Source organism: Corvus moneduloides, chromosome 19, assembly GCF_009650955.1.
Source record: "Corvus moneduloides isolate bCorMon1 chromosome 19, bCorMon1.pri, whole genome shotgun sequence".
NCBI lineage: Eukaryota > Metazoa > Chordata > Aves > Passeriformes > Corvidae > Corvus > Corvus moneduloides.
Window position 1 is genome coordinate 8,402,133 of NC_045494.1, and position 25,429 is coordinate 8,427,561.

Here is a 25,429-nt window from a genome sequence, read left to right on the forward strand (position 1 = left end):
CCCTGGGGGGTGCGTACATAACTTGGTGTGTGCACATGGCTGTGTGTGTACATGGCTGCGTGTGTGTGCATGGCTCTGTGTGTGCATGGCTCTGTGTGTGCATGGCTGTGTGTGTGCATGGCTGTGTGTGTACATGGCTGCATGTGTGCATGGCTGTGTGTGTACATGGCTGCGTGTGTGCATGGCTGTGTGTGTACATGGCTGTGTGTGTGCATGGCTGTGTGTGTACATGGCTGTGTGTGTGTACATGGCTGTGTGTGTACATGGCTGTGTGTGTACATGGCTGCATGTGTGCATGGCTGTGTGTGTGCATGGCTGCATGTGTGCATGGCTGTGTGTGTACATGGCTCTGTGTGTACATGGCTGTGTGTGTGTGCATGGCTGTGTGTGTACATGGCTGTGTGTGTACATGGCTGTGTGTGTGTACATGGCTGTGTGTGTACATGGCTGTGTGTGTGCATGGCTGTGTGTGTGCATGGCTGTGTGTGTGCATGGCTGTGTGTGTGTACATGGCTGTGTGTGTACATGGCTGTGTGTGTGTGCATGGCTGTGTGTGTGCATGGCTGTGTGTGTACATGGCTGTGTGTGTGTACATGGCTGTGTGTGTACATGGCTGTGTGTGTGCATGGCTCTGTGTGTACATGGCTGTGTGTGTGTACATGGCTGTGTGTGTACATGGCTGTGTGTGTGCATGGCTGTGTGTGTACATGGCTGCATGTGTGCATGGCTGTGTGTGTACATGGCTGTGTGTGTACATGGCTGCATGTGTGCATGGCTGTGTGTGTACATGGCTGTGTGTGTGTGCATGGCTGTGTGTGTACATGGCTGTGTGTGTGCATGGCTGTGTGTGTACATGGCTGCATGTGTGCATGGCTGTGTGTGTACATGGCTGTGTGTGTACATGGCTGCATGTGTGCATGGCTGTGTGTGTGTGCATGGCTGTGTGTGTGCATGGCTGTGTGTACATGGCTGTGTGTGTGCATGGCTGTGTGTGTGCATGGCTGTGTGTGTGTACATGGCTGTGTGTGTACATGGCTGTGTGTGTGCATGGCTGTGTGTGTACATGGCTGCATGTGTGCATGGCTGTGTGTGTACATGGCTGTGTGTGTACATGGCTGCATGTGTGCATGGCTGTGTGTGTACATGGCTGTGTGTGTACCTGGCTGCATGTGTACCTGGCTGCATGTGTGCATGGCTGTGTGTGTACATGGCAGTGTGTGTGCATGGCTGTGTGTGTGTACATGGCTGTGTGTGTACATGGCTGTGTGTGTGTGCATGGCTGTATGTGCATGGCTGTGTGTGTGTACATGGCTGTGTGTGTACATGGCTGTGTGTGTACCTGGCTGCATGTGTACACGGCTGTGTGTGTGCATGGCTGTGTGTGTCCATAACTCAGTGTGTGCACATGGTTCTGTGTGTGTTCATGGCTGTGTGTGTGTACATGGCTGCATGTGTGCACATGGCTGTGTGTGTGTCCATAACTCGGTGTGTGCACATGGGGGTGTGTGTGTGTACATGGCTGTGTGTGTGTACATGACTGTGTGTGTCTGTAACTCAGTGTGTGTGTGTACATGGCTGCATGTGTGCACATGGCTGTGTGTGTGTCCATGACTCGGTGTGTGCACATGGGTGTGTGTGTGTGTACATGGCTGTGTTTGACAGGGACGCTGCCTCTCTGCCCCGCTCAGGTGAGACCCCACCTGGAACACCGTATTCAGCTCTGAGGCTCCTGCACAGGACATGGACATGTTGGAGTGAGTCCAGAGGAGGCACCAAGATGATTGGAGGGTTAGAGCAGTTCTGATATGAGGAAAGGCTGAGAGAATTAGAATTGTTCAGGCTGGAGAAGACTTCGGGGTGACCTAATTGCAGCCTTCCAGTACAGAATCACAGAATCACAGAGTGTGCTGAGTTGGAAGGGACGCACCAGGATCATCGAGTCCAAGTCCTGGCCCCGCACAGGACACCCCAAGGATCCCACCATGTGTCTGAGAGCATTGTCCAAACGCTCCTCGAACTCCAACAGGCTTGGCACTGTCACCACCTCCCTCGGGAGCCTGTTCCAGTGCTCAACCACCCTCTGGATGAAAAACTTTTTCCTCATATCCAACCTAAACCTCCCCTGACTCAGCTTCATGCTGTTCATGAAGGGAGCCTACAAGAAAGATGAGGGGAGGGTATTTACCAGGGCATGTAGTGGCAGGACAAGGGGGAACGGCTTCACACTGACAGAGAGTAGGCTTAGATTAGTTTAGTCATCATTCCTGGAGGTGTTTAAGAAAAGACTGGATGCGGCACTTAGTGCCATGGTCTAATTGGCAAGGTGGTGTTAGTTCGTAAATTGGACTTGGTGATCTCAAAGGTCTTCTCCAACCTAACCGATCCTGTGATTCTGCGATTACAGATTTGGAAGAAATCCTTCCTTGTGAGGGTGGTGAGGTAGTGGAACAGAGCAGCTGCGGCTGCCCCATCTCTGCAAGCGTTCAAGGCCAAGCTGGACAGTGCTCGAAGCAATCTGCTCTGTTGCAAGCTGTCCCCGCCCGCGGCAGGGGGTGAAGCTGGATGACCTTTACGATTCTTTCCCACGCAGACAACTCCACCACCCCACAACTCACTCTCCCCTCACGCCCGCCGCGCGCCCCGCGCCGCCCACCGCGCATGCGCCCGGCCCGGCCCCGCCCCCTCAGCACCGCGCAGGCGCCGGGCCCGCCCCCGCCCGGCACCGCGAACGACGGGCGGCGGCGGCGGCGGCGCGCCCCTCCCGCGCAGGACGGCGCTGCCCCGGCGGCATGAGGGGAGAGCGCGGCCGGCTCGGAGCGGTAAGGACGGCGCGGAGCCTCCCGGGCCCCCCGCCCGCGCCCCGCGTCCCCCAGCCCCGCCGCCGTGCCCCGCGGCAACTTTCCCATTGTCCGCTCTCTCCCCGCCGGCTCCTCTCAGCGCTGGCCGCGGGGAGCCCCGAGGAGCGGTCGGTGCTGCCCGTGATGGACGGGGGGTGCCGTAGTAATGATGGTGGTGGTACTGGTGATGGTGGGGCGGGGGTCGCGGTCCTCGGGCTGGTCACGGGCGCCCCGGGCAGGCGGCTCTGGCCGGGTCCCTCCAGGCAGCGCGGGGCTGGCACAGGTGTCCCGTCCCCTCTCGGAGTGTCCCGGAACCCACTGGGGCAGTGCGGGGCTGTCAGCGGTGTCCCTCCATCCCGTCCCCTCCCGGGGTGTCCTGGATCCCTCCAGACAGCGCGGGGCTGGCACGGGTGTCCCGTCCCCTCCCGGAGTGTCCCGGAACCCACTGGGGCAGTGCGGGGCTGTCACGGGTGTCCCTCCATCCCGTCCGCTCCCGGGGTGTCCCGGATCCCTCCGGAGCAGCGCGGAGCTGTCACAGGTGTCCCTTCCCCGCCCGGGATTGTCCCGGTGGCTGCGGGGCTGTCACAGGTGTCCCGTCCCGCCGTGGGCTGTCCCGGATCCCTCCGGGAGACCTCAGGGCTGACACAGGTGTCCCCCCCATCCCGTCCCTTCCCGGGCTGTCCGGTTCCGGCGCGGCGGGAGGAACGCGGAGTTTCTTTGTTGTGTAACTCTTTTTGTCCGGGGATTAGAGAGCGTTTGCGGCTGTTTGTGCTGATTCAGGTGTTTTGGGTTTTTTTTTAAAAAAATGCGGGGTAATCATGGGTAAATTCTTCTCGGGGCTGGGAGGCCGGAGAACTTTCCTGTGGCTCGGGGGGTTGTTGTTGGCTCCGGCCGGGGAGCCGCCGAGCCCCGCTGCCCCAGCCCCGGGGCCGGGAGCGCTCCCGCAGCGCTGCGGGGACGTGGGAGCGCCTTACGGACAGAAAAGTGAAGCGAACTTGCTGTAGCGAACCCATTTCTCGCTAAAATGAGGGTGACTCGCAGCCCGCGACTCATCTGCGAGTGCTACTGCCAGAATTTTTCAGTAAACGTAATTGCAGTCGAGAGAGTTCGGGTCAAGCACTTTGCCGGGTAGAGCAGGCACGAAGCCTTCGGAGTAATTCCTCTCCGTGTTGCCAGTGAATTTTTTCTGGTCGCATAGTGGATTTTTTCTCGAAGTTTTTTTTGCCGGCTATCTCATAAATTTCTCTCTCACAAGTTTCAGTTTTTTTGAAGATGATCAAGGAATGCCCTTGATCATCAGTGTGCTTTAATAATCCGGTTTTTTTTCCTTCTTTCTGAAAACAAGCATTTTTAACACTTATTTTTTTAACCTCTTTTTGTGCTTTCTGTATTTCTTTCTTGTTTTGCTTTTGTTTTTTTGGGTTTTTTTTCCCCAGTCCCTGTTCTGAGCAGGGCAGCCCACATACTGTGCTGGGGTACTGGGAAATGCTTCTCTGCCTGTCGCTGGGATGTGTCAGTGTTTGGTTCTCAGCAGCAGCACAGGAAGTCTCACCACCCTGACAAAGAGTCATAAAATATGTTGAAGATTTGTTACTAAAAATGTGCTAATTTTATGTTGTCTTTGGGAGAAATGATAAGTCATTTCTGACAGAAATATATATATAGCTTTTCAGGGCCCTGTTGAGTCTTAAAAAAGATTGTCAGGGAATTGTGAAGGATTTCCTGTGGAATTGCTGGCATGGTACCACGCACAGACTAATTGCAAGAGAAAATTGAAAATGGCTTCCTACGTCTGACAGATGGTTTTAAAAATTTCTTTTTCAGGTTTGAGTTGATCTCACTAAACTGCAGCCATGGTGCAGAAGTACCAGTCCCCTGTACGGGTGTATAAACACCCTTTTGAGTTAATTATGGCTGTAAGTATTAATTTTTGCTGTAATTTTCTTCTTGCTGGTTCCTTGTGTTGCTGAGTACTTGCTGAGCTTTGATAGATACTGTAGAACATACAAAGCTGAAAACAGTATGCAAAACATGAGAGCTATGTGTTTCAGTGTTTCTTTTCTTTCAGCGTTTCTTTTTGAGAGTATTTTCTTAACATAACGTGCTCTCCTTTTCTGTCAAAGCTTAGATACAGTTTCCAGATGTATTTGAAAGTTAGAGCAGAAGTAGGATTGAAGTGTACTGGAAGTTGCTTACTGGGGGCAGACACTTCTAGAATGGGAGGAAATGTCATGTACGCTGATTAAAACATTGTTATGGTTTTGTCTTCATCGGTGTAGAGTGTACAGGATTAGAGAGCACAGAGAAGGCCATGAAAGCAAGGATATGCCTGAATGAAAAGGGAGAAAGGACTCTGGTAACATTTTGAGGGAAGGGAAAAAAAAACTTGGTAGGGAGGCCAGAGAGATGAACAAAAAGCCTTTTGGGTGCATGCTGCTAATTTGTGTGATAGTGTTACAAATAGTAAAGAAAAGAAAGAAATCTAATTAGGTTCCCTTTTTTTTCCTCTCCCTCCTTCTCTCCCTCCCTTTTTTTTTTCCTTTTCAAAAACGGAGTGGAAGTAGGTATTTGACATTTTAAAGTATATTCAGTTGAAACCACAGCTGTGGGGCTCTTGTGAGTTACAAAGAGCAATTAGGGAGCTTTTCCATGATAAAACCAGTTAAAAGTGAACTGTAATCGAAAAAATAATTGTTTAATTTCGCTTGCTGAAAATACTATGTTTAATGGCTTCAGAGGAGAGTTTTAATAGTGCTCACAGTGTAAATATTTAGATAGATCACATGGTTTGGAGTGCAGAGTTCCTTACAGAAGTGTTCCTTTGCAGTCACAGGGCAAAAAAGGATTCGATCACCCTACAGGGAATACTGGCATTTCTTTTTATCTTGTTCCTAAGGCTGCCTCCGCTGTTACACATGTAGGTCTTGCTCTTGCAAACACTTCAAGGCAGAGAGAGTGGTTATTTTGCTGAGCAGTGAAGAATCCAACTATGATATGTGTCAGGTCTTTTATGACTTCAGTAACTCTGACAGCTGGGCTTCAGGTGGTCTCTCAGTGAAATTTGATGGTGTCTGTAACTTAAGCCTTCAGTGAAGTTGTACTGGCTCTTAGATCAATCAGCCAAAATTAGGTTCTTAAATGAAATTCCCTTGCTGTTTGCTAAACTGATGAGTCTTTCCCTTGCTGCTGAATTGAAGGCAAAAATTCTTCCCTTGGGTTATTTCTTCAAGGATATTTTGAGTCAAAATGCTGACGTCAGGATTGTCCACAACGCTTTGCTGGGTGTAATTAGAAACACTTCTGACTATTAGTATTTAACAGAGTTCTCAAACGGTTCTGTGTCTTGGGGATAATATCTGAAGAAGAATATTTAACAAATATAAAACCTTCCCTTACATTAAAGCTTTTCTTTAGAAGGCAAGAGGCTATCCTAGGTATGCACCTAGGATAAAATAAAAGTTAAAAATTAAAAGTGAACTAAGAGGAGAAGAATGCTCATAAAAAGAAACAGCCCGACAGGATCCTTTCTGAGACTGGAAGTTTAGCTGAGCAATAATACATCTGATTTATTTAGTGTGTGTCAGAACAGTGGGTTATCACTTGTACTTGTTCAGAATGTGAGCACTGGATGAACATCTTCCCCCTGCCATTTCGCTGCTGTTACTGATTTTTAAAACTTGTTAAATTCCTGCTGGTGATCCATCAAAACTGTCCCTGCATTTTCTGAGGTGTGTAGAGGAGTGCCTCCATGAGCCAAATTCTGTAAGGAATAGAAACAGTATATGCTGGCTTGATGCTTTTTGGTACTGCTTTGTTACTGTTTCCCCTTGGTTGAATAGCGATTGCATAAGTTGATGAAGTATTTCTGGAAGGAATACTTGTGTCAAATTTTGGGCTCACTAAAGTGGAAGCACTACGTTGCACATTCTCAACAAAAAAAGTGCTGTAATGTTATTTTAGCAGTGCCAGCAGCTCTTCTGAAATGAGGAACAGCCTGGCATACACCAAGCTTGAATTTAAAGCACCCAAGAAATGACTGATGTGTTTGATTTTCCTTTGTCCCTCTCTTTATATTTGCATGCAGCCCTTGAGAGAATGTGTCCTCAAACAGAGGTTTAAACCCACACCCCAGAGATACTCATCTGTCAGTAAAAAAATCTCTTGAGAACACTTTGGTCAGTGTGGCAGCAGGGTTCTGTGTGCTGAGTTGTGTAACAAAAATCCCTGTCTCTAGCCTGGGTCTTGGGTGGGATCTCATCTTTGTCTTCAGGTGCTGAGTACTTTTAAAAATTTTGTTTGGCCAATTGTCCTCCCTTCCTTGGGCGTTCTCTGGAACTCCAGAGGTAATTCTTTCTGTAGAGTAGTAATGAAGCTCACCAGTGTCAGTGAAGCCTGTGTGCACTGGGAAGATTCCCTGGATGATACTTGTGGCAATTGCAAATTGGAACTCATTAAGTCAAACTAATATTTAGCCTTCAGATACAGAAATCAGCATTAATTATTCTTTTCTAGAAGCCACTGAGTGAATGCCACTTGCAGAGTGGGTCATTTACAGTGCAAACTTCCGATTTGCCCACTTTCCCCTTCCTGGGTTTCCAAGAGGTACTTGAGGGAGAATGGAGCACAATCAGCATTCCATTCATGCAGCTCTACTGTGTTCCCAGGGAACATTGTTCTCTGGGAAGGGTGACTGCAGCTCTATATTAAGACAAAAAACGGAATTTAATTCCACTTTGATCTAAGCCAAGATTGACAAGACAAAAGTGTTTTGCAGGCAATTACGATATAAAGACTTCTAAAATAGACAAGAGTCAAAATTCTTTTCCTAAGTTGAATTGGTGTTGAAAATTAGTTTCTCTGTTATGCATCCTCCACTGAAATCTAAAACTCATCTGTTGAACCCTAATGTGTCTCTATGACACTATCCTTAAGGCATGACCTCTTATCTCCCAACTGGGAGTTGGTGGGGTGCTGAGGCTGGGAGAGAGTCGGGACATCCATCACTTCCAACTTCCTACATTCCCTCATCAATAAAGTCCAGCTATGTAAAATCTAATATAAGCTACTTCCCTTGAAGATTTCTTTCTACTGGCAAATTGTGTGGTTCCAGATAATGTTTAAGATGCAAGTCTTTTCATGAAACTACTTCCTGAACTTGAAAAGATTCTAGAATCATAGGCTGTAAATTGCCACACTTTAGTCTGACACACCTAACACAGGCAAGATGATTTCACCAAATAGTTTCCGAAGCTGACATGATGATTTTTGGCCGCTCTGTGGAATATCTGTCATAATGAACTTCTTGGAATCTCTGTGTGTCAGTGGATATGTATTTTAAAAAGCACCCAGGGCAGCAGCTTGCACAGCTGTTCAGGAGACTGAATAGAATCTCGCTTCTCCTCCTGTTCAGAGTTTACGTAATGCTGGAAGCAGCTGAAATGTGGAAAAATGGCTGTTTACTTAGACTCACTTGTCAAGTTACCAAGGTTAAATATACTGGAGAAAAACTGAGAAGCTGCTTTTGTAAAACTTCTAAAAGATTACAGTTTCAAATTTTTTATATTGGCTTAAAAAGGTTTACATTTAAAGTAATACAGGGACTTTGCTGAATAAGTAGTTCTTAATATTAAAAGGCAGTTAAGAACTTGAATCTTCCTTAACACACATGAGGCTAAAATTAACTTTGGAGATTTGCAGCTCATTTTCAGTCTGACATACTTTAGATAATTCCCCTTGAGTTTAATTTCCAAAGTAAATTTAAATAATGAATAATCACTTGCAATGGCATTCCAAGGGTGGAATTTATGTAAATGGAAGATAAATAAGATTTTTGAAAAAGCACACATTGGATTGAACCATTGACCAGCGGGGTTTTTCCTTTTTCTTCTAAGTTTCTGAAAGCTCTGTGGAAAATGTATTGGTCTTCAGCCCATTTAGAAAATATCCTATTTACAGTCACAAATTACTTAGTTTCAGAAATAATGTGAATTTTAAAAAATCGATCTCACATTTTCCTATTGTTCTGATGGAATACCTGAAGTATCTCAAGCATGAATCTCTCCTAATAACTATAATGTATAATGCCTTTGATTATATTATCATTTTTATGGTTCAAATTTGCTGCTTTTGGACAACAGGCTGACTCTCTTTGGCTTTATAGATCTAAAAAATAGTTCTTAAGGTATATCTCATGAATTAAAGTATTCCTAAATTACAGGTAAGTAATAAGACTGTAAATGGGATAAACACACTTCAGTGATAGAGTAGATTAGAAAAAAATTTATCTGTTTTTTCCGATTGACAAATCAAAGTATAATCCCTTGATCTAGATTGTAATGGCCTTCCTGATCAGGCAGTACATTGTTATTTCATTATAAAAGTTATTACTTTAAAAAGCCATTTAAAAAAATTCAAACTGTATCAAGCTAAATGCCATACCTGCTCATAAATCCTTGCCATTTTTTTATTCCTTCTAGTCTCTTTTTTTTTGTTTTTTCCTGGAAAAAATGCATTTCACACGTCATGTGAAGAGGAGCTGAGAGGCTGGTGAGAAAAAGGAAGCTCTTCTGCAAGTGCTTTTGAAAGCACAAAGCAGGCTTTAAATATATGGAGAAGTACTTTATTCCCCTGATGCAGTGCACTTTCCTGAGAATTTGTCTTGGATACTTAAATCCTGGAGAAGGGAATAAACTGAGTGTCTGCTCCCAAAACCGCTGAGCTGTTTTCCCTTTTGTTGTAGAACTCCCGGAGTCTCATCTGCTTTGCTTCTTGTCTTTGTTGAAAACTCAGCCTTATTTGCTGTTGGAAATGTGTTGGTGAAGCTGTGGTGGAGCAGAGCCTTGTGTGGAATTTCTGAATTTATATGAAGTGCCTGCAGTTTCACTGGTGGTTGATAGTGGTGGTGGTTCCTGTGTTACCACACGGTGTAAGAACAAATGATTGTTTGGCCACTTGTTTGGAATGAGCTGTGGGTAACAAATGTGAGAGTTCACTTGAGCGAGAGGGAAAAATATTGACTTAGCAGCCTGCTAATGGTGCAGTTTGTGTTATTTTGTGTTATTTTGTGACGTGCTTAGCTATTTCCATGCTTGGTTTCCTGTTGGTGTTATTTTTGTTGGTTTTTTTTTTTTTTTTTCTGGGCAAACACATGACCTGACTGTAGCTGACAGCTGCAGTTCTCTTGTTCACCAAAAGCTTTGAGTCAGTTTTTAACAAGTCCTTTACACTTTAAAAGCTAAGACACCACTGCTGTCACACTCTGAAAGGTGTCAGAAGAAAGAAAATATGTATCAAAACAGTTCTTGTGTTGTGTTCTGAAAGCACTCCAAGCTTTTCACCCTTTGCAGGTGATTTAGCTCTGGTGTGACGTGCTGCTCCAGGATCTGTTGATGCAGCCAAGTGATGTTGGCTTTGAGTTAAAACTCTTAAACAGGTGGGGATCTGTCAGAAAAGAAGTGGTTACACATCCTGCAGAGTCCTGGACACTCAGGGTTCTACAGTTAGAATCTGGAGAAGGTATAACTCCATGCTCATGGTCTAAGGTGTGATTAGACAGTAAGAAGTATATGTAAAAGTCTTCAAAATCATGTGGGAAAGAGATAATGGTGAATTCTTTTGGGATTGATTAAAAAAACATACCCAGTGAAAAGCCAGAGGTTGCTTAGAGGTCAGAATGACGTGTTTCCATATGGCTTGGGCAGTCCGTGCTACCTGAGGACTTCCCAAAAAGCACCTTCAGTGGGAGTCCAGAATCTGGAACCCAGAATTGAGGGGATATTTGTCGTAGCCAGGACCACTTTTGCTTTGAGCTCAGTTTGGAGTCAGTACATTCCTGGAGGGAGGCCGGCGATGGAATCTTCAGGCTGTTGCATTCTGAATGTGGAATGAATCTTCCGAGAATATGCAAGGAAAGCTGTTAATTAGCTCAAGTTGAAATTAATTACAGGTTAGTCTTAAATGGTCTATTTCATTTTCTCCCAAGTGAATTTGTCTTCCAATTTTTTCATGGAGTTTAAAAATGCTGTGCATATATTCTAAATTAAGAACTAGGATGTTAAGCTGAATTATTTAACTCTTTCTTTAATTTTTGTGATACAGTTAAGACAGGTCAGGTTAGCAGCTCATGTAAAATGTTAAATAAGGCCTATTACAGGTAATTCAATAATTTGACTTTCTCACAGTCAAATTGCAGCTGGTTTCAGCCGTCCCCAGTCAGTCAGTGGTGTTTGAGGTCAGAGCCCTGCCAAGGACCTACGCTGGTGGCACAGCCGATGGCAGCATGGCTAGGAGGGGAATGCCTGGCATCATCTGCACTCCACTGCAGTGTGGGCCAGCACTGCCAAAAGAATACAAGCCAGCAGTGAGCCATCACGAGTTGAGATCAGCTCTCAAGTTCTTGGCTTTTCTCTGCATAGCTTTTGTTCAAGTCACGCTGGTTTCAGCCCAGTCCACAAAGGTTTTCAGCTTGTGGTTCATGGACTCTGTCTAAGGGTCAGAGAAATATCACCAATATGTGGTTTCCCACTGTAGCTAAGCTGGTGCACCAGGCTGCTGCTCTTGCTTTCTTGCAAAGATGTGTTCGTCAGCAAGCCAGCTTAGGAACACAGGCTGGTCCAGAGCTGTCTTAGAGAAAAAGAAGATAAATTCCTTGTCAACTCAATTTTCTCACTGGGTTCCCTTAAGGCTGCTGAGCATCCCTGTGGGAGCAGGTGCTTGTCCCCCCCATGCTGTGGGTGAGCTGATGGCAGCTGGCTGCAAGAAAGAGGAGTCAGCAGGGCATCTGTCACTAAGGTTGCACTCTGGGAGCCCTCCATTCCATTGGGAAATAATTAGGGATGTCCAGTTTGAAAAATGCAGAAGCTGCTTGCTGTAACAGTAAATGAAGGGGCCATTAGAAACCTGATTCAGCAGTCTTCAGGTATTATTTAGCAGTGCAAAGTACTTGCAAATCGCACTTAATGGCTTGGAGTTGTGGATTCTGTGAGTTGCTTTGGCATAAAGGGTGTTCTGTCCCTGCTTCAGAAAAATGAAAATTGGAAATGTCTGTGTTGTGTGCTGGAACATGGTCACGTGTGAATGGAATGGCTGCCTGTCTTGCTTTGTATTCGTGTTTAAAACTTCATATTTGAGCATTTTCTATCTTGGACTCCTCTTGCATTTTACTTTATTATAATTAGTTTTGGGTTCTATATATCAGCAAATTTGAAAATAAAAATATCACTGAGCTGTTAGAACCTACCAGCTTTAACTCTGGCAACAGCAGAGGGATCGTGGGAGGGAGCAAAGAGAAGCTATTTTTTTGCATTAGAAATGAATTTTTGTTTGAACTGTTTTAATTGTTAGTTATATATGTTTGGGTTCTCTTGAATTACTGTTTCAATATTGTGTCATGGTCAGATTGATTAGGTTAAATATCTAAAGCTGTGGGGTTATGTATTACTTACTGGATAATTACAACTGTTTTCATTTTGTTGGTATTTATGTTCTCATAACTTAAGTATGGATGCTTCTTGGAATATATGCAGATCAATTTGTGCAGGAGTTGAAAGCTACACTGCAAACCTCACCATCTCAGCCTGTCTGATAACTTTCTGCCTTGCCTGCTGCTGCTGTAATATTAGATCATATCACTTTGACAATAATAGATCTCATTTTGTGAAAAAGAGTATTTCCCTGGTGATGGTCAGGGTGGCAATGTGCAATTTAGAGTTGTTTATGCCAGAACAGATGGGAACAGCTTCCTGATGAGAGCACTTCCTTTCTTGAGTGCATTGTGTCCTTTCATTTAGTGTAAAATTCAAATGCCATAGACATTCAGTCCAGTTCAGGCACATCAGGCAGCAGAAGCCTTTCCAGAGGATGGCTTCTTCTGGCTATTTCATTCAGTGTGTAAATTATACTGTATAATTTGCAAAACTCTCTTTGCTGTGCAATTCATTGGCTTGTAGATAAGTTCTGCATTACTGAATTCAAGGTTCTATGAAATCACTTATTTCTATTGAAGTGTTTCATGGTCTGCGTGGTGGAGCTACTGAAGTTGTAATGAACAGGATTTAAAGCAATTTCACTTGAACTTGTTTGTTCTGTGTTGACTAAACTGATTCATGCTTTTGTTTGCCTTTCTTTGCTGTAAAGGAGGGTGAAGAACAAAGAACTGCTTGTCTATAATCTATGAGTTTAACTGCCTTTTAGAAAAGAAGCAGATGACTCTTGACTGTTCTTCTTTTATCTTTTGAAGCTAGGTGGTATCTTTGTCTGTATTTTATAGGGGAGCAGATGCAGGGGTGCAGAAGTTGTACCATCCCACTGATGGCTTTACACTGGTACTACCTGGTTGGTGAGATCTGGATGATCTTTATTCTGTCTCTTAATGAGAAGCACAGAACTGAATTGTACCATGAGGCCTCTCTAGCTAGTGCTGCCTTTCAGGCAGTGGCCAAGGGCAGTATCTGCCTCTAGGGGAGAGGACAGGAATGAGATAAACATATGGTAACACTCTCTTAGGACACTCTCTCATCCTCCAGCAATGTGTCTTGACAGCCCTTCTGGTCCAGAATGTGCCGTTGTGAGGAATAACATCTCATGTGCTTGATTTCTTGTGCTCCCAGCTCCTTTCTGGAGCCCAGTGAACTGTGTGGTGGCACCTTCCAGCAGGAGTTGGCGCTTCATGACACATTGTCAAGAGATGGATCCTTTCCCTCGAGCCTGGCAGAGCTTGCTCAGCCTCACACCTCCTGCTCCTTGTGTCAGAAGAGGCAGCACAGCCTGACTCAGGCTCTCTGTGCTGCCTGCCCTCTTAGATCTGGCAGGTACCTCCCTCAGCTCTTAAATTGCTAGTTTTCATGGTGGTGATTTTAGTTAGTTCAGTAGTTTATGATTTCACATGAGGAACTGCTCTTCTGTACTCCTGGTTTTTCACCATCAGTTTTTTACCTTTTTGAGGGTTTCCTGATACATCCATGTCTGATGTAAGGTATTTTTTTTGTTATGCTTCCTAGCTTGAGGTAAGTAGTGTGCAGGCTCCAGACCCTATCATGCTGCATTTTGATGGCACTCCATTGGCATTAGTGAATGGTCAAGATTTAAAATTACGTACTTAGGAAATTTTAATTGGTTTGCTTAACAGAGTATGGCCGCTCTCTACCTGGAAGTTGATATTTTGCTGGTCCAATAGCCAAATCAAGGCCTTGCTGTTTATCTTGAATTTTATGTTCTTCTGGTGAATCTCACTGTACTAATGATAGTCTTGGAAGAGTGAAATCAGTGGTGCAGTGCTTAGAGGCCAACTGCCTCTGGGCCAAATGAAAACCTGGTGGGTGAAGGCTGAGGCAATGAAGTCAAACCTGTTCCACTGAACTTTCATGGGGAGGGAAAGTCTGGAGACTTTTTTCCTTGTGGCAGTACAAGTCTGTTGCCTCCCAGGCAATGGTTTAATGAGGAATTCTGAGCCCATACTGTAGCAGTGCTATAGTCATCCTGTCCTCCTCCACTGATAAATTAGATTTTGTCTGCACAGTAATAATTTTATTTTAAATAGCCTAACATATTCCAGATGTTAAACATGTTGTAACAGACCTTCTTATTGAAAGTGTCTGTGATTCTAAGACCAAACAAGTGACGAATACTAATTATAGGATTCATAAAAGTGAGACTTAAGCATGGTACAATAGAGCAGCAAGGAATATTTGACTGTTCTAAAAATAGATCCTCAGTGGACACAGTGGGACTGCAGCTGAATTTTAAAAAACTGACTGCAGAGGAACCAGACATGCAATTTTGTTAACTGGAAAAGGAAAGGGGAAGCCAAGTACCAAATTCTGCTTTCAGTGTGACAATACCCCTTGCCTCTGAAATGCCTGTTGGCAACACGGAGCGTGGTTGTGATTGTTCAGCTGCTGTAAGACAAGGAATGGTAATTAGAAGAAATAGTAGGACAAGCTTAGTGATTTACAGTTGGTTTTATGTGTGTCTCTTAAAAAATTCACGGGAAGATATGTTCCTGTGTTATGTAAGGGGCCGTGTGTTGCCAGTGTTGCAGAGAAATAGGAAATGCTTGGGAATAGCTCACATTCCCCAGTAATCACATGTCGGTCTCCAGGCATTTAAGCTTTCCCTGGCCTGTCGCCAGCCTTTGCTGTGATGCTCTTTTGGAGGTCAGCTTCTTCTCCAGACTGCTTTAACCTTGAGCCAAAACAGTCGTGTCCTGTGCAATTGGGGTCAGAAGCCAAGTTTCCTCTCTTAGCAACTACTGAAGTTGACTTTAATTGCAGGGCACATCCTGTCAAACAAAGCCTTGTGCCCGGAGCTATGTGGCTCCTGGGCCAGACTGATTTCCATCTGTCTTGCTTGGAACACGGGCAGGGCAGGCATTTTTCTCTGAATATAGAATAGTTTTGCAAATGAGTTTGATGTAAGTAAGTTACGGTGAAATTGCGAGTCCATCTGGGATTGCTGTTGCCCCCTCTAGGTCAGCTAAGATCTGTGTATGTTGAAGAGCAACTTGGAGCAGCACAGCTGTAAAGTCTGTCCTCAATGTTCCACCTTCACTCTAGACCAGAGCAATGTCAGTTGTTTTCTAACCAGCAATTTGATCTTGGTCTCTCAGTCATAAGCCAGCCTAACCTGAATGATCAGGCTTTCCCAGCTTACTCCAAAGGAAAGGAAGATTAAATTTATTTTATTTGCATTCGGCGTGGTTGTTGTTGGGTTTTCTGTTCTTAACCTTTTGTTTTTCTTGTGGAAGGAGTGCTACTTGCCCAACTTCCCTATTCCAGCTTCTCCTTTTAGACATTTATGTCTCAAGATTGTGCAGAGGCTGCAGTTGAAGTTTGTCTTGCTCACTCTTTACTGGAGTGGCACTTGGGTGCTTTCAGGCTCTGTGGACTTCCCAAAGGGAGGAAGAGAATTAATGATTCTCTTGTGTGTGCCTGGAAGGCAAAGCAGGTGTAACTCAAACTCCTACACAGGCTGTCCACCAGCTCCTCTGTCCTGCCCTCATATTAAGGTGTCCTCTGAAGATGGACGTTGAGGCTCCCATACAAGAATCAATTCTTACACAATTCCACCTGTGCAAATTTATTTAAGCAAACCACAGATGACTCAGATCTGTTTTAAAGTAACCACTCTTCAAATTAAAGTCCTGTTGAGGCATGTCTGTGGTTATTGAAGATCATCTTTTACAGATAGAAGATGGAATGTTAGCCCTTGTCTTCAGGTCCCATCCTTTATCCCCAGTTTGTTCTACCTGCTGAATTGGTGTACCTTTTAGCATCAAAACTTTGAATAAAATTACGTTAAATCATTGAAGCTTTAATTTTTATCTGGAAGAAGATGGAATCTCTGTGTGTAGCAGAGTGGTTCTTAAGTGGTTGTGAGCCAGTTCCCTTCCAATGTCGTTCCATGCAACATCAGGCCACTGTAATTTTGCTGGTAAAACTTCTCTCTGAGCACTCTTCTGAAATGAAAATGCCCAGGTGTTGGACAGGAAGGAGGTACACTGAGGGGGATAAAGTAGTGATCTGTGTAGGAAGAGCCTGCATGGGTGGCTTGACTGGTGACATCCCCGATGAGAATGGAGGTTTCTGTGTCTGGCTGTTTCTTTCTGGTTCAGGAAAGAGGCTCTTTGCTTGGTGACTACAGCTGAATAACTCAACAGTGAACTACCAGTAAAATTGCACTTACCTAGGAGATTGCTTCATAACCTGTTTTGAATCTCCTGCTTTATTTATACGGCCTAAATTATTTTAATGAAATACTAAAATATTAAAGTAACTTTGTTCATGCTTGAAAACACTGAACACTGATGCTGAGATTCCTTAGCTCTGTAGCCAGCACATTTGTGCTGCCATACAGAGGAGGTTTGCTGCAGACCTTCCTGTCCCCCAGTAACTCCTTTTTTTTTGCTCCTGCCTTTTGCCTTTTCTTTTATTCCCTTCCTTGCTTTTGGTTTTGGCCTGTCTCAAGCAAATCTATGCTTTTTTTAGTATAACTCAAATTTGTCAAGAATGCTTAATGAACATATATTGTCAAGTATTTCCTTGGCTAAGCAGAGAGTTTTACTGATATTTATTTAGTTTTACTGATATTTAGTTGCAGGTGCTGTCTAAATGGAGCATTTGTGCAATAAGCTGCCTGAAAATTCCGTTTGATTTCTAGTTTGTGTGCTGGTAGAAAAACAAGCACATCTTTGCTTCACATTTACTTTGCAGAGAATGTAAACTAAAACTCTGAAATGTGTGTAAACTTTTTTAATTACTGCAAGGAAAGGTGCTTTTTTTCACCTGAAATTGTTACTCTTTTTGATAGTAGGCAGGGTTTGATGTCTTCTGTAAGCTAGCAGCAGTAAAAAATTAGTTCTAAATCCTCTTCATGAGAGTGATACTAATATTCATAATCCTATCTAGTTGATTCTTAGCCTGAATTTCTCCAAAACATTCTGTGCAATAGCTGCCAGGTGATTTTGTTGCAGTTTCCTGTGATTGGCAGCTGAGATAATGTCCCAAAGTCCACATGGTTTGGGGTCATGTTTTGGGCAGTAAGAATGTTTTGGTTTCATTAGGACTCCTGATGCTTTCTCTGCATGATGACCTCAAAGGAAAGAAGTTTAAGCACAAGCAAGACAAACAAATATAGTACCAAAGTTTGGGAAGATGGTGTGGATGCTGTGATGAGTTTCCTTGGAGATCTGTCCAGTTTCAGTGACTGCTTTTGCAATGACCTGGAGGATGCAATGAGCACTGTGGTATTTTCAGGGGTGGACTGGGCAGTGCTGGGTTCATGGTTGGACTCAATGATCTTAATAGTCTTTTTCAGCCAGAGTGAGTTTATGATTCTGAGTGCATTCCACCTCACAGGACTCAAAGCCAGGTTACAAGAACTGGCCTGCAGGGTTGCCTTCAGGGCTGTTTAGAATGCCAGGCTAGGCATTTGGTCTGGATTTGGAATGTAATTAAACCCAATAAGTGATCAACACTGTAACCATGGAAATGCTGCCTGAACTATAGAGAGGAACAGAAATGTCAGTATTTGTGTGTTGGTGCAGTTGCTTTCACTTGGAAGTGCTTTGTAGCAGTTTAACACATGAAAGGTGCTGCTGTCAGAAATCCGAGGTGGTGTGTGACGTGTTGTGTAAGCAGCACTCTGACTGTGAGCTGTCGAGCTGCAGTTTCCTTTGTAACACCATTTCAGTGGTATTTTGTGATTTTTGTGATTGGCTGTGTGTATCAACTATGGTTATGCCTGACATTTAAGATGAAACTGTTGCTTTTGCACTGCAGAAGACTTGGAAAAGATTAAATAGGTGTGAAATAGCCTGGATTGTGTCTGCAGAGCTGTGTGGAGATAAAGCTCTGTTCTGTCTCTGTTCTGAAAGGTTGTTTTGCTTCCCCAGGCGCATCCCTCGTGTTTTGGATGAGTGGTGGTAAGTGCTGTTTGAAGCCAGGAGCCAGCAAAAAATTGTCTCTAAATTTTTATGGTCTCCGAGTAACTCAGTGGAGCCAAAGCACAAGAATAACTTCTCTGCTGTTTCCTGTCTCCATAGAGATTTTTAATTTACTGAATCAAAGCCTTTCATACAAGATCACAAAGTAGTTATTGAATTTGAGTTTAGTCTGTATACTGGGTTATTTTGTAGTGGTTATGGGCAATGTCCTCATTGTTTTCAGGAATTTGCAGACTGGATGTGAAGCTGGGAGGTTTCTTGCTGTGTTTGTAGGATTTGAGCAGCAGATTGCCTGCTTGGCATGTGGCAGGGCTGTTAACCTATTTGGTAGAACAAATATGTATTGTTTGTTCAGTGGTGACATCCACTGAAGACAAGATCACTTTAACAGGTAGAGTGTATTTGAAATGTGCAAGACACTTAACTGGGTGTTTACTTAACTTGAAAGTACCGTGGGCTTCTAATACAGCTAAATGTAAAATTGGACAGAGCAGTCTTGCCTTCTTTTTGTATGAAGTAATAAAATCTGAGGCTTTATATAGTTAAGCTAGGGTGAGTTTAAGTGTGTTGGAATAAATCTGCTCATCCTTTCTTCCTCTTTCTTTATGGACATTTGTAAGGCACAAGTGGGTTATTCATAGCGATGCAGAGCCTGAAATCCTTTTCAGTGAAACCTGACTGAATCAAGAGAAGCCCTTAAACAAGTATAGGCACCGAGAGAAGACAAGGACGAGTAGGGATTATGCTCTTCTGTACACCTAATAAAGCCTTTTCTTCCATGCAGGACTCTTGAGTGACAGAGGAGCTCTCAAGGGCAAGAATTAATGGCTTTGGCAAATGCCAGGAAAGGAAAGGTTTTCTTATTGACCTCTGCTTACAGATGGCTTAATTTTCCTCAGTTCCTGGTTTCATGGAGAATTTCTCAGTAATTTCATTTCCATTCCACAGGAGAGGTGAGCTGAGGAAGCTCAATTTGCTGGCTGCTGAGCCCAGTTATGCTTTCAGATGCTTTCCCGAGACAAGGATACTGTAAAGAACAAGTCCTTGTAGCACTTGATGATTGAGCAAGGCCCAGGGAAGCCCTGGTGGTGTTAATGAAAAGGCTTCTGCAGTGATCTTCAGTGTTTGTAGGGTGTAAGGGCAGCTTAGAGCACTTAATCAGTTACTGAATATTAGTATTACTATTACTATAGTATTACTATTAGTTACTTAATAGCTGTGGGTCTTGGAAGCCCGGGGAGAGCTTAGAGACTGTGCAGGGTCCTGTAATGTGTATGAGGTCAGGATTCATTCAGTGAGGGAAGTCTCTCCTGGATCTTCTGAGTAGAAGAGGCGTAGACCTGGGCTGTAAATCTGAGCACCCCTTCAGTGCAGTATCATAAATATGGCATTTGAAGAATCTGAATATCATGCTGCAGTAAGTTTTTTGAACCACTGACAGTTTCTCTTCCCAGATACTCTACCTGAAAGCTCTGATCACTGCCTTGGAGAACATCCAAGGTTGTTTTTCAAGATTGCTTCTCTCTCTGTTTGAGAAATAATTAACCTTCAATTACAACTCATGAACAACATCTGTGCAGAGTAGATTCTTGTTAGTACTTGTCTAATTTGTATAATAACGTGTTTGTGTGGTCTATTAAAAAAAAAAAAGACAAGCCTCAGAACTTCAAAAACAAAAAAGCCATTATAATTGTAGTTCAAGGATTTAATGCATAATTATATAAAACTTTCACAGCCTCCTTTATGAAAATTTTAGACTAACTCCATTGTTTATGAACTTTAAGGCAGGAATGTACTCCTGCAAAGTAGAGGGAGTTGGGCCGTTTTGGACAATTACTTGGGAATGCTTTGCTTTGGAAGGCTGGATATGAACAGTGCTGTAAACATACACTCTTAATGCACTAAAGATCATTTAATTTGAAAGTTCCAGGTCACTTCTTATGCCTGTGTAGTAAAGAGGAGCTCTTTAGCCTCTAAAATGGAGCAGAATGTTTGTCTTACTGATATCGACTTGCCCTATTGATTTTTTTCGGTGTAACTTACAGAAGGGTTATTTATTTTATCTTGGATACACTTAATAGCCATCATTAATACTTGGATGGCCAAATTTCGTCTTGTACCAGGGAACAGATGGTGAAGACAATTTATCCTGTTATTGAATGACTTGTGCCACTACAAGGTAAAATGCTTTTGGACCGTAATGGAGGGAGGATACGAGAGGGACAAAGTGAAATAAGGTCGGCATGCAGTTGTAGGAAAGTGTGATGAGGAGAAAGGAGAATTGTGCAAATTTTTTTCCTGTAGCTTCAGATAAGGGGCCACTTGCATTTACCAGGTGAATGTCAGCTCTCATTTTGGGAGATCCTTGGGAATGCATCCCAGCACACGGTGCAGCCGTGCCCTCAGAGCCACCTGCTCTCTGCTCTTCACACCCTGCCCAAGTACGGCCCTGCTTGGAAAGGCAGGATTTTCCTCTCTCGTGCGGAATTCTGCTCTGTGTGGAGTGGAAGAGTTTCTTCCTGTTGCAAAATGAATATATTAAAACAAAGGTATATTTGAATGTGGGGCATTGTGATTTAATTTCTTTTTTAACAAACGAAGATGGAACAGAGCCTTCCTTTTTAATGAATGCTTGCTGCCTGCTTCATTTGTCTTAATTCTTAAAATCTCTGCAGTGGCTCTGTTTCAGGTGAAGAGTTACAATTTTTAATTCAAATTGCTTCCACACAAGGTATTTCCTGATGTCCTTTCAACTTGCTTAATCCAGTTCCGTGATAAATTGTTATGCAAACATTTTGTTTGTTGATCTTGCTCTGATAGCCAGCAGCTTCACCATTGGTGAGTCTTGCTGGAAAAGCTATGGAGTAGTCTCTTTGTTCTAGTTCTAATTTTGAACACTCTAAAATACTTTTTTAAAGTAGAAATTACAGTGGAAGGCTTAAACTCTTTTTTTTTTTTTCCATTTTAGAGTAAGTCATAGTGTTCTTTACACTCTGACTAGCCATATCTTGATGGCATAGACTGTGCTAGGATTTAGAGAGAAGTCAAAGGACTGTTAAACTACCTCATATTTGTCAAGAGCCAGAAATGGTACATGAAGGAAATTTTTGTTTAGATGAGACACAGCCATTCACTGTCAGGTCTGACCCTGCCCCTCCTGCTGGGTTGTCTGTAGTCCCCACAAGCCTCAGCTGTAGTCTGTGTAACAAAAGCCTTCTCCTTCTTTTCCAGAGAGAGTTCTAGAACTGAGTGGCTGCCAAGCAGCCTTTGTTTCCCAGCAATAAGAGAATAACTCCTCTCTTCGTAAATGAGAACATTAAATAAAGTGGAAACACGGCAGAGAGAATAACCACTTAAGCCTCCTCTGAGCAAGGGCTGCTGTGGAGAGCTGCTCTGAGGGGAAGGTCACTGCACGAAGCCGAGGGGAACGTGCTGCTTGGAGCAGGGGCCTGGCTGGGACTTGTCCTTGGAGGACTTGTCCTTCCAGAGCTGGCTTCACAGGAGAGTTTCTTCCCAGAGAGCTGCCTACCTGTATGTTAAAGATATTTGTGCTTCCCCAATGTGCAGTTCGCGTCACGTTCCCTCTTCCCGGTGCCTGGGAGTGTTACCTTACCAAAACCCCTATTTCTGGAGCTTTTTGAGGTGTAGCCACTGTAACCATCTGCTCTCTTGCACACACGCCCCCGAGCTGATCACTCCCATGTGAGCTAACATCCCTCAGAGACACTGGCACTGAGATCACACTGCTTTGTTCAAGTCTCACGATTTTTATACTGCTTTGAACAAGTGTCATGATTTTTATACATATGTATGAATTGCAAAGGGAGTGGTAGAGAGCTCTGAACAGCAGAATGCAGGGCATGAAAAGTTATTTGCTGCTCTCTGAGAGTTCATCCAGAATCGTTTCTTTCCAAGTTCAGCTGCCAAGAATTTGAAACCTCTTGGTTGCCCTCCCATGAGTCGCTGCTTTTCCTATTGATCTGCAGTGCAAGAGAAGGAAGGGATGCAGTGCTCTGCAGGAATGATCAGGCTGCTGGAATGCAGCCTGTTGAGCCAGGGCAGCATCCTGCTTGAGTGACCCTTCTTGTTTCTTGTGTTTATGAATAATTCAGAAATCCCCCACGGTGGGAGTGGATAGGCGAGCACAGTGAACGTTGGTATGCACTTGCACATTGGGACCCACACATGATCAGGTGCTGCAGGCAGAAATTAAAGTTAGCACCGAGTGCTGCAGATGAGATTGGACTGCCAGGATGAATCTGTTCGTGGGTTCTCTTGAGGTGCCCTTGGAGAATGTGGTGCTGCTCTTGGAATGCTGCTCTGCCAGCAATTTCAGACAGAAAACATCAGAAAGAAATAAATAAAACATCTTAACGGCTTGATTCATGCTGTTAAGCTGTTAAAGCACTCAATATGCTTAATTTTCCAAGTGGTAATTGAAATTCCTCCTTATGTCACCAGGTTAGAATTCCTGTTTGGAGGATTCACCTACTAGAACAGCACAGCATAAAATTGCTTGGAATATTTTTTTTCCTCTTTTAAATATAGAAGTTAGTTTTGAGTCATATAATGGAAATACTAAATAATCCCTATCCTTGAAGCAGGAGACTGGGAATATATTAATCTGGCCAGAGAAGCTGAGTAATTTCTTTGCATAAATGACAGGCTGTCCCCACTGACGACTGAGCACATGCTTATTATCAAGGTATTTTATTAGCCCTAGGCATGGTTTGAGAAGGAAAAAGCCAGAAGTCTTTAAAAACTGGGTTGGGGTCATACCTAAGTGCTGTTTTAAAGATGGTATTTTGAAAAGAACTCATTATTCCTGATATTAGAATTCCAAAATCTAAGGGCAGCGGCAGCAAGTACAATTCCCTTGGCTGTGAAAAACGACTGCAATGGGTTTAAAATAGTCTGACTTCTGAATTGCTTTCATGTCTTCACACTCAGCTGAAATACTAGCAAGGATAAAAGTGGAATAAATCCTGTTATTTTGACTCTACTCTGAGCATGAGTTGCTAAGGGAAGCAGTTGGAAAAGAAGCTTTATTACGGTGCTATTTTGGTTGAAATTATGCTTGTCAGTGCTCTTGCTGTTAACATGCATTAAGAAAGTTAAATTTGCAGTTCAAGCTGCTTCACCAGACTGTGTTTTTCTTGATGCACAATGCAGCTTCTAATGTATCAGAGTACACAAACGTTCCAGAGGCTGGTGGGAAATGTAAAAGTACGTTATTGAGGAACTGCAGAATTGCAGGATCAAAATCACTTTTTGAAAGATCCATACACAGGTGTCTCAGCCAAGGAGGTGGTGTGACTTCATGTCAAGCCCAGCAGCAGCTGCAGAGTTTTGAGGATGAGCACATCCGTGCTTTTGACTTGTGCTCCATGTCAGTCTCCACACACCCTGTGTGTTAAATGTGGTGGGGAAAACAGTGTCAGTGTCATGTCCTTGCAACACCGTTCATGGGTGCATTTAGTGCTATAGCAGCAGCATTTCACTCCTGCGTGGAGCCCTTCAGGATTTTCTGCAGCTGCTTCTCTTTTGAGGAACTAATTGTCTTTGATTGTATCTGTACAGTGAAATTGGAACACTAAGACAAAGGTGTGGAGTATCTGATTTTATTTGTAGAGAGACCTATCTGTCCAGGTTTAACCACGATGCTGTCAAACAAGGTAGGGGCAGCATTTTATAATGAACTCCATTTTATCAGCCTGCTGGAGGAATACTGCATAATGCAGTTCAGTTATTTCCTGTCTGCAAAGCTGGATTTTAGACAAAATTTCTGGTTCAAAACACTTCAATAACGCAGCAAAATCTCTTCAATGTTACTGGAAAATAAAGGCGGTGTTTGATCTTTCTTTAATCTTCTCATGCTCCTTTAATTGCTCCAGTCTTGACCATGCATGTGCTGCTCTGACTCACGTGGCTCTTGCTGTGTTGTACCACAAATTACAGGTTTTCTTCCTGTGCTGCGTTGGTTCGTGGTGGAAGATCTGTCAGTGTCCTGTAGCCTTCAGCAGCTTTTTCCTGCCTACTCTGCACTGTGAAAGGCAGCAGTTTGTCCCTTGTGGAAGACACAGCCATGCTTGAATCAGATTGAGTATTTTGATGTGGCCATGCTTTGCTCTAATCACCTTTTATTCAAACAGGGCTGTGCTGAGAAATGGTGCATTACAAGGACATACTGGCAGTGGGACATAAAGAAATAAAACCAGCCTAATTTAAGAGCCCAATAAAATTGACTGTGAACGGTTTTCTGTGTGTATGTTCTTGAGGGAGAAAGAATCCTGAGTCGCTCTTAATCTCTTGGAAGCCCTCAAGTACTTTGCTGTAAGCATTCAGCTTGCCAGCTTCTGGCAGATAATTATTTTGTTTTCTTCCAAATTGAACACATTCAATTCAGTCTTGCCATTTGAAACAACGCATTCTTCTTGGGCATTTTTTTGTTCACAGTTCAGCAAACACCCAGGAGCAGGGTTCACAGGGCAAGCATGAAGTGTTTGGAGGAGTAAGATGAGAAAAGCATCAGTATGTGCAATGAAGGAGACTTGCAAAGGCTTTGGCATAAAGGGGGTTGTTCAGATGGGGAAAACTTGTCATCCAATTGTAAAAAGGACTTTGAAAAAAGTGAGAAAAATGTTAGATAATTACTGTCCCTGCTCTCCTGTCTGTAAAATAATTATAACATTAGCTCCATAGATAAAAGTGTCAAATGAAGCAATCTGAAAACCAGAAATACTTTTAAATTCTGCTTCTTCTAGGAATGTTTAACAGCGTTTAACTACAGTCAGTGCAGTTAAAATAGAGATTAATTTAGAAAGAATGCTGAAACTTTTTCAGGGAAAGGACTGAGATACTCATGAGCAACTCAAATGTACAGCCTTCTGTCCAGAACAAGAGCCTCATAAAAAAAATGAGAAACTTCTTTGCTGTACCAACAGGACAAAAGAAACTTCTTATACCGTGTTAATAGGACCTATCCTCCCTTTGTCTTGGAGCTGTGAAAGGTTTTCTCCCTCACTGCTGACTATTGTGTTAAAATACTAATGCTCTGTCACTGCTATTGTGCACACATCTCTGAGCCCAGAAATTATTGCTGTTCTTCAATCAAACCCGACCAGCTGTGCACAGATGAAGTCTGAAGAAGGGA

At 43.6% G+C, this 25,429-nt stretch overlaps 1 protein-coding gene across 1 annotated transcript in view; it reads left to right on the top strand.

The window, feature by feature from the left end:
• Positions 1-2,727: 2,727 nt before the first annotated feature.
• The window catches only part of SEC14L1 (SEC14 like lipid binding 1), a 39,408-nt gene continuing 16,706 nt past the window's right edge, over positions 2,728-25,429 (top strand). The window contains exons 1-2 of the mRNA XM_032128954.1: positions 2,728-2,819; positions 4,662-4,753. Of these exons, the coding sequence (XP_031984845.1) occupies positions 4,691-4,753 (63 nt within the window). The 5' untranslated portion in view covers positions 2,728-2,819; positions 4,662-4,690. The remainder of the gene's footprint in view (positions 2,820-4,661; positions 4,754-25,429) is intronic.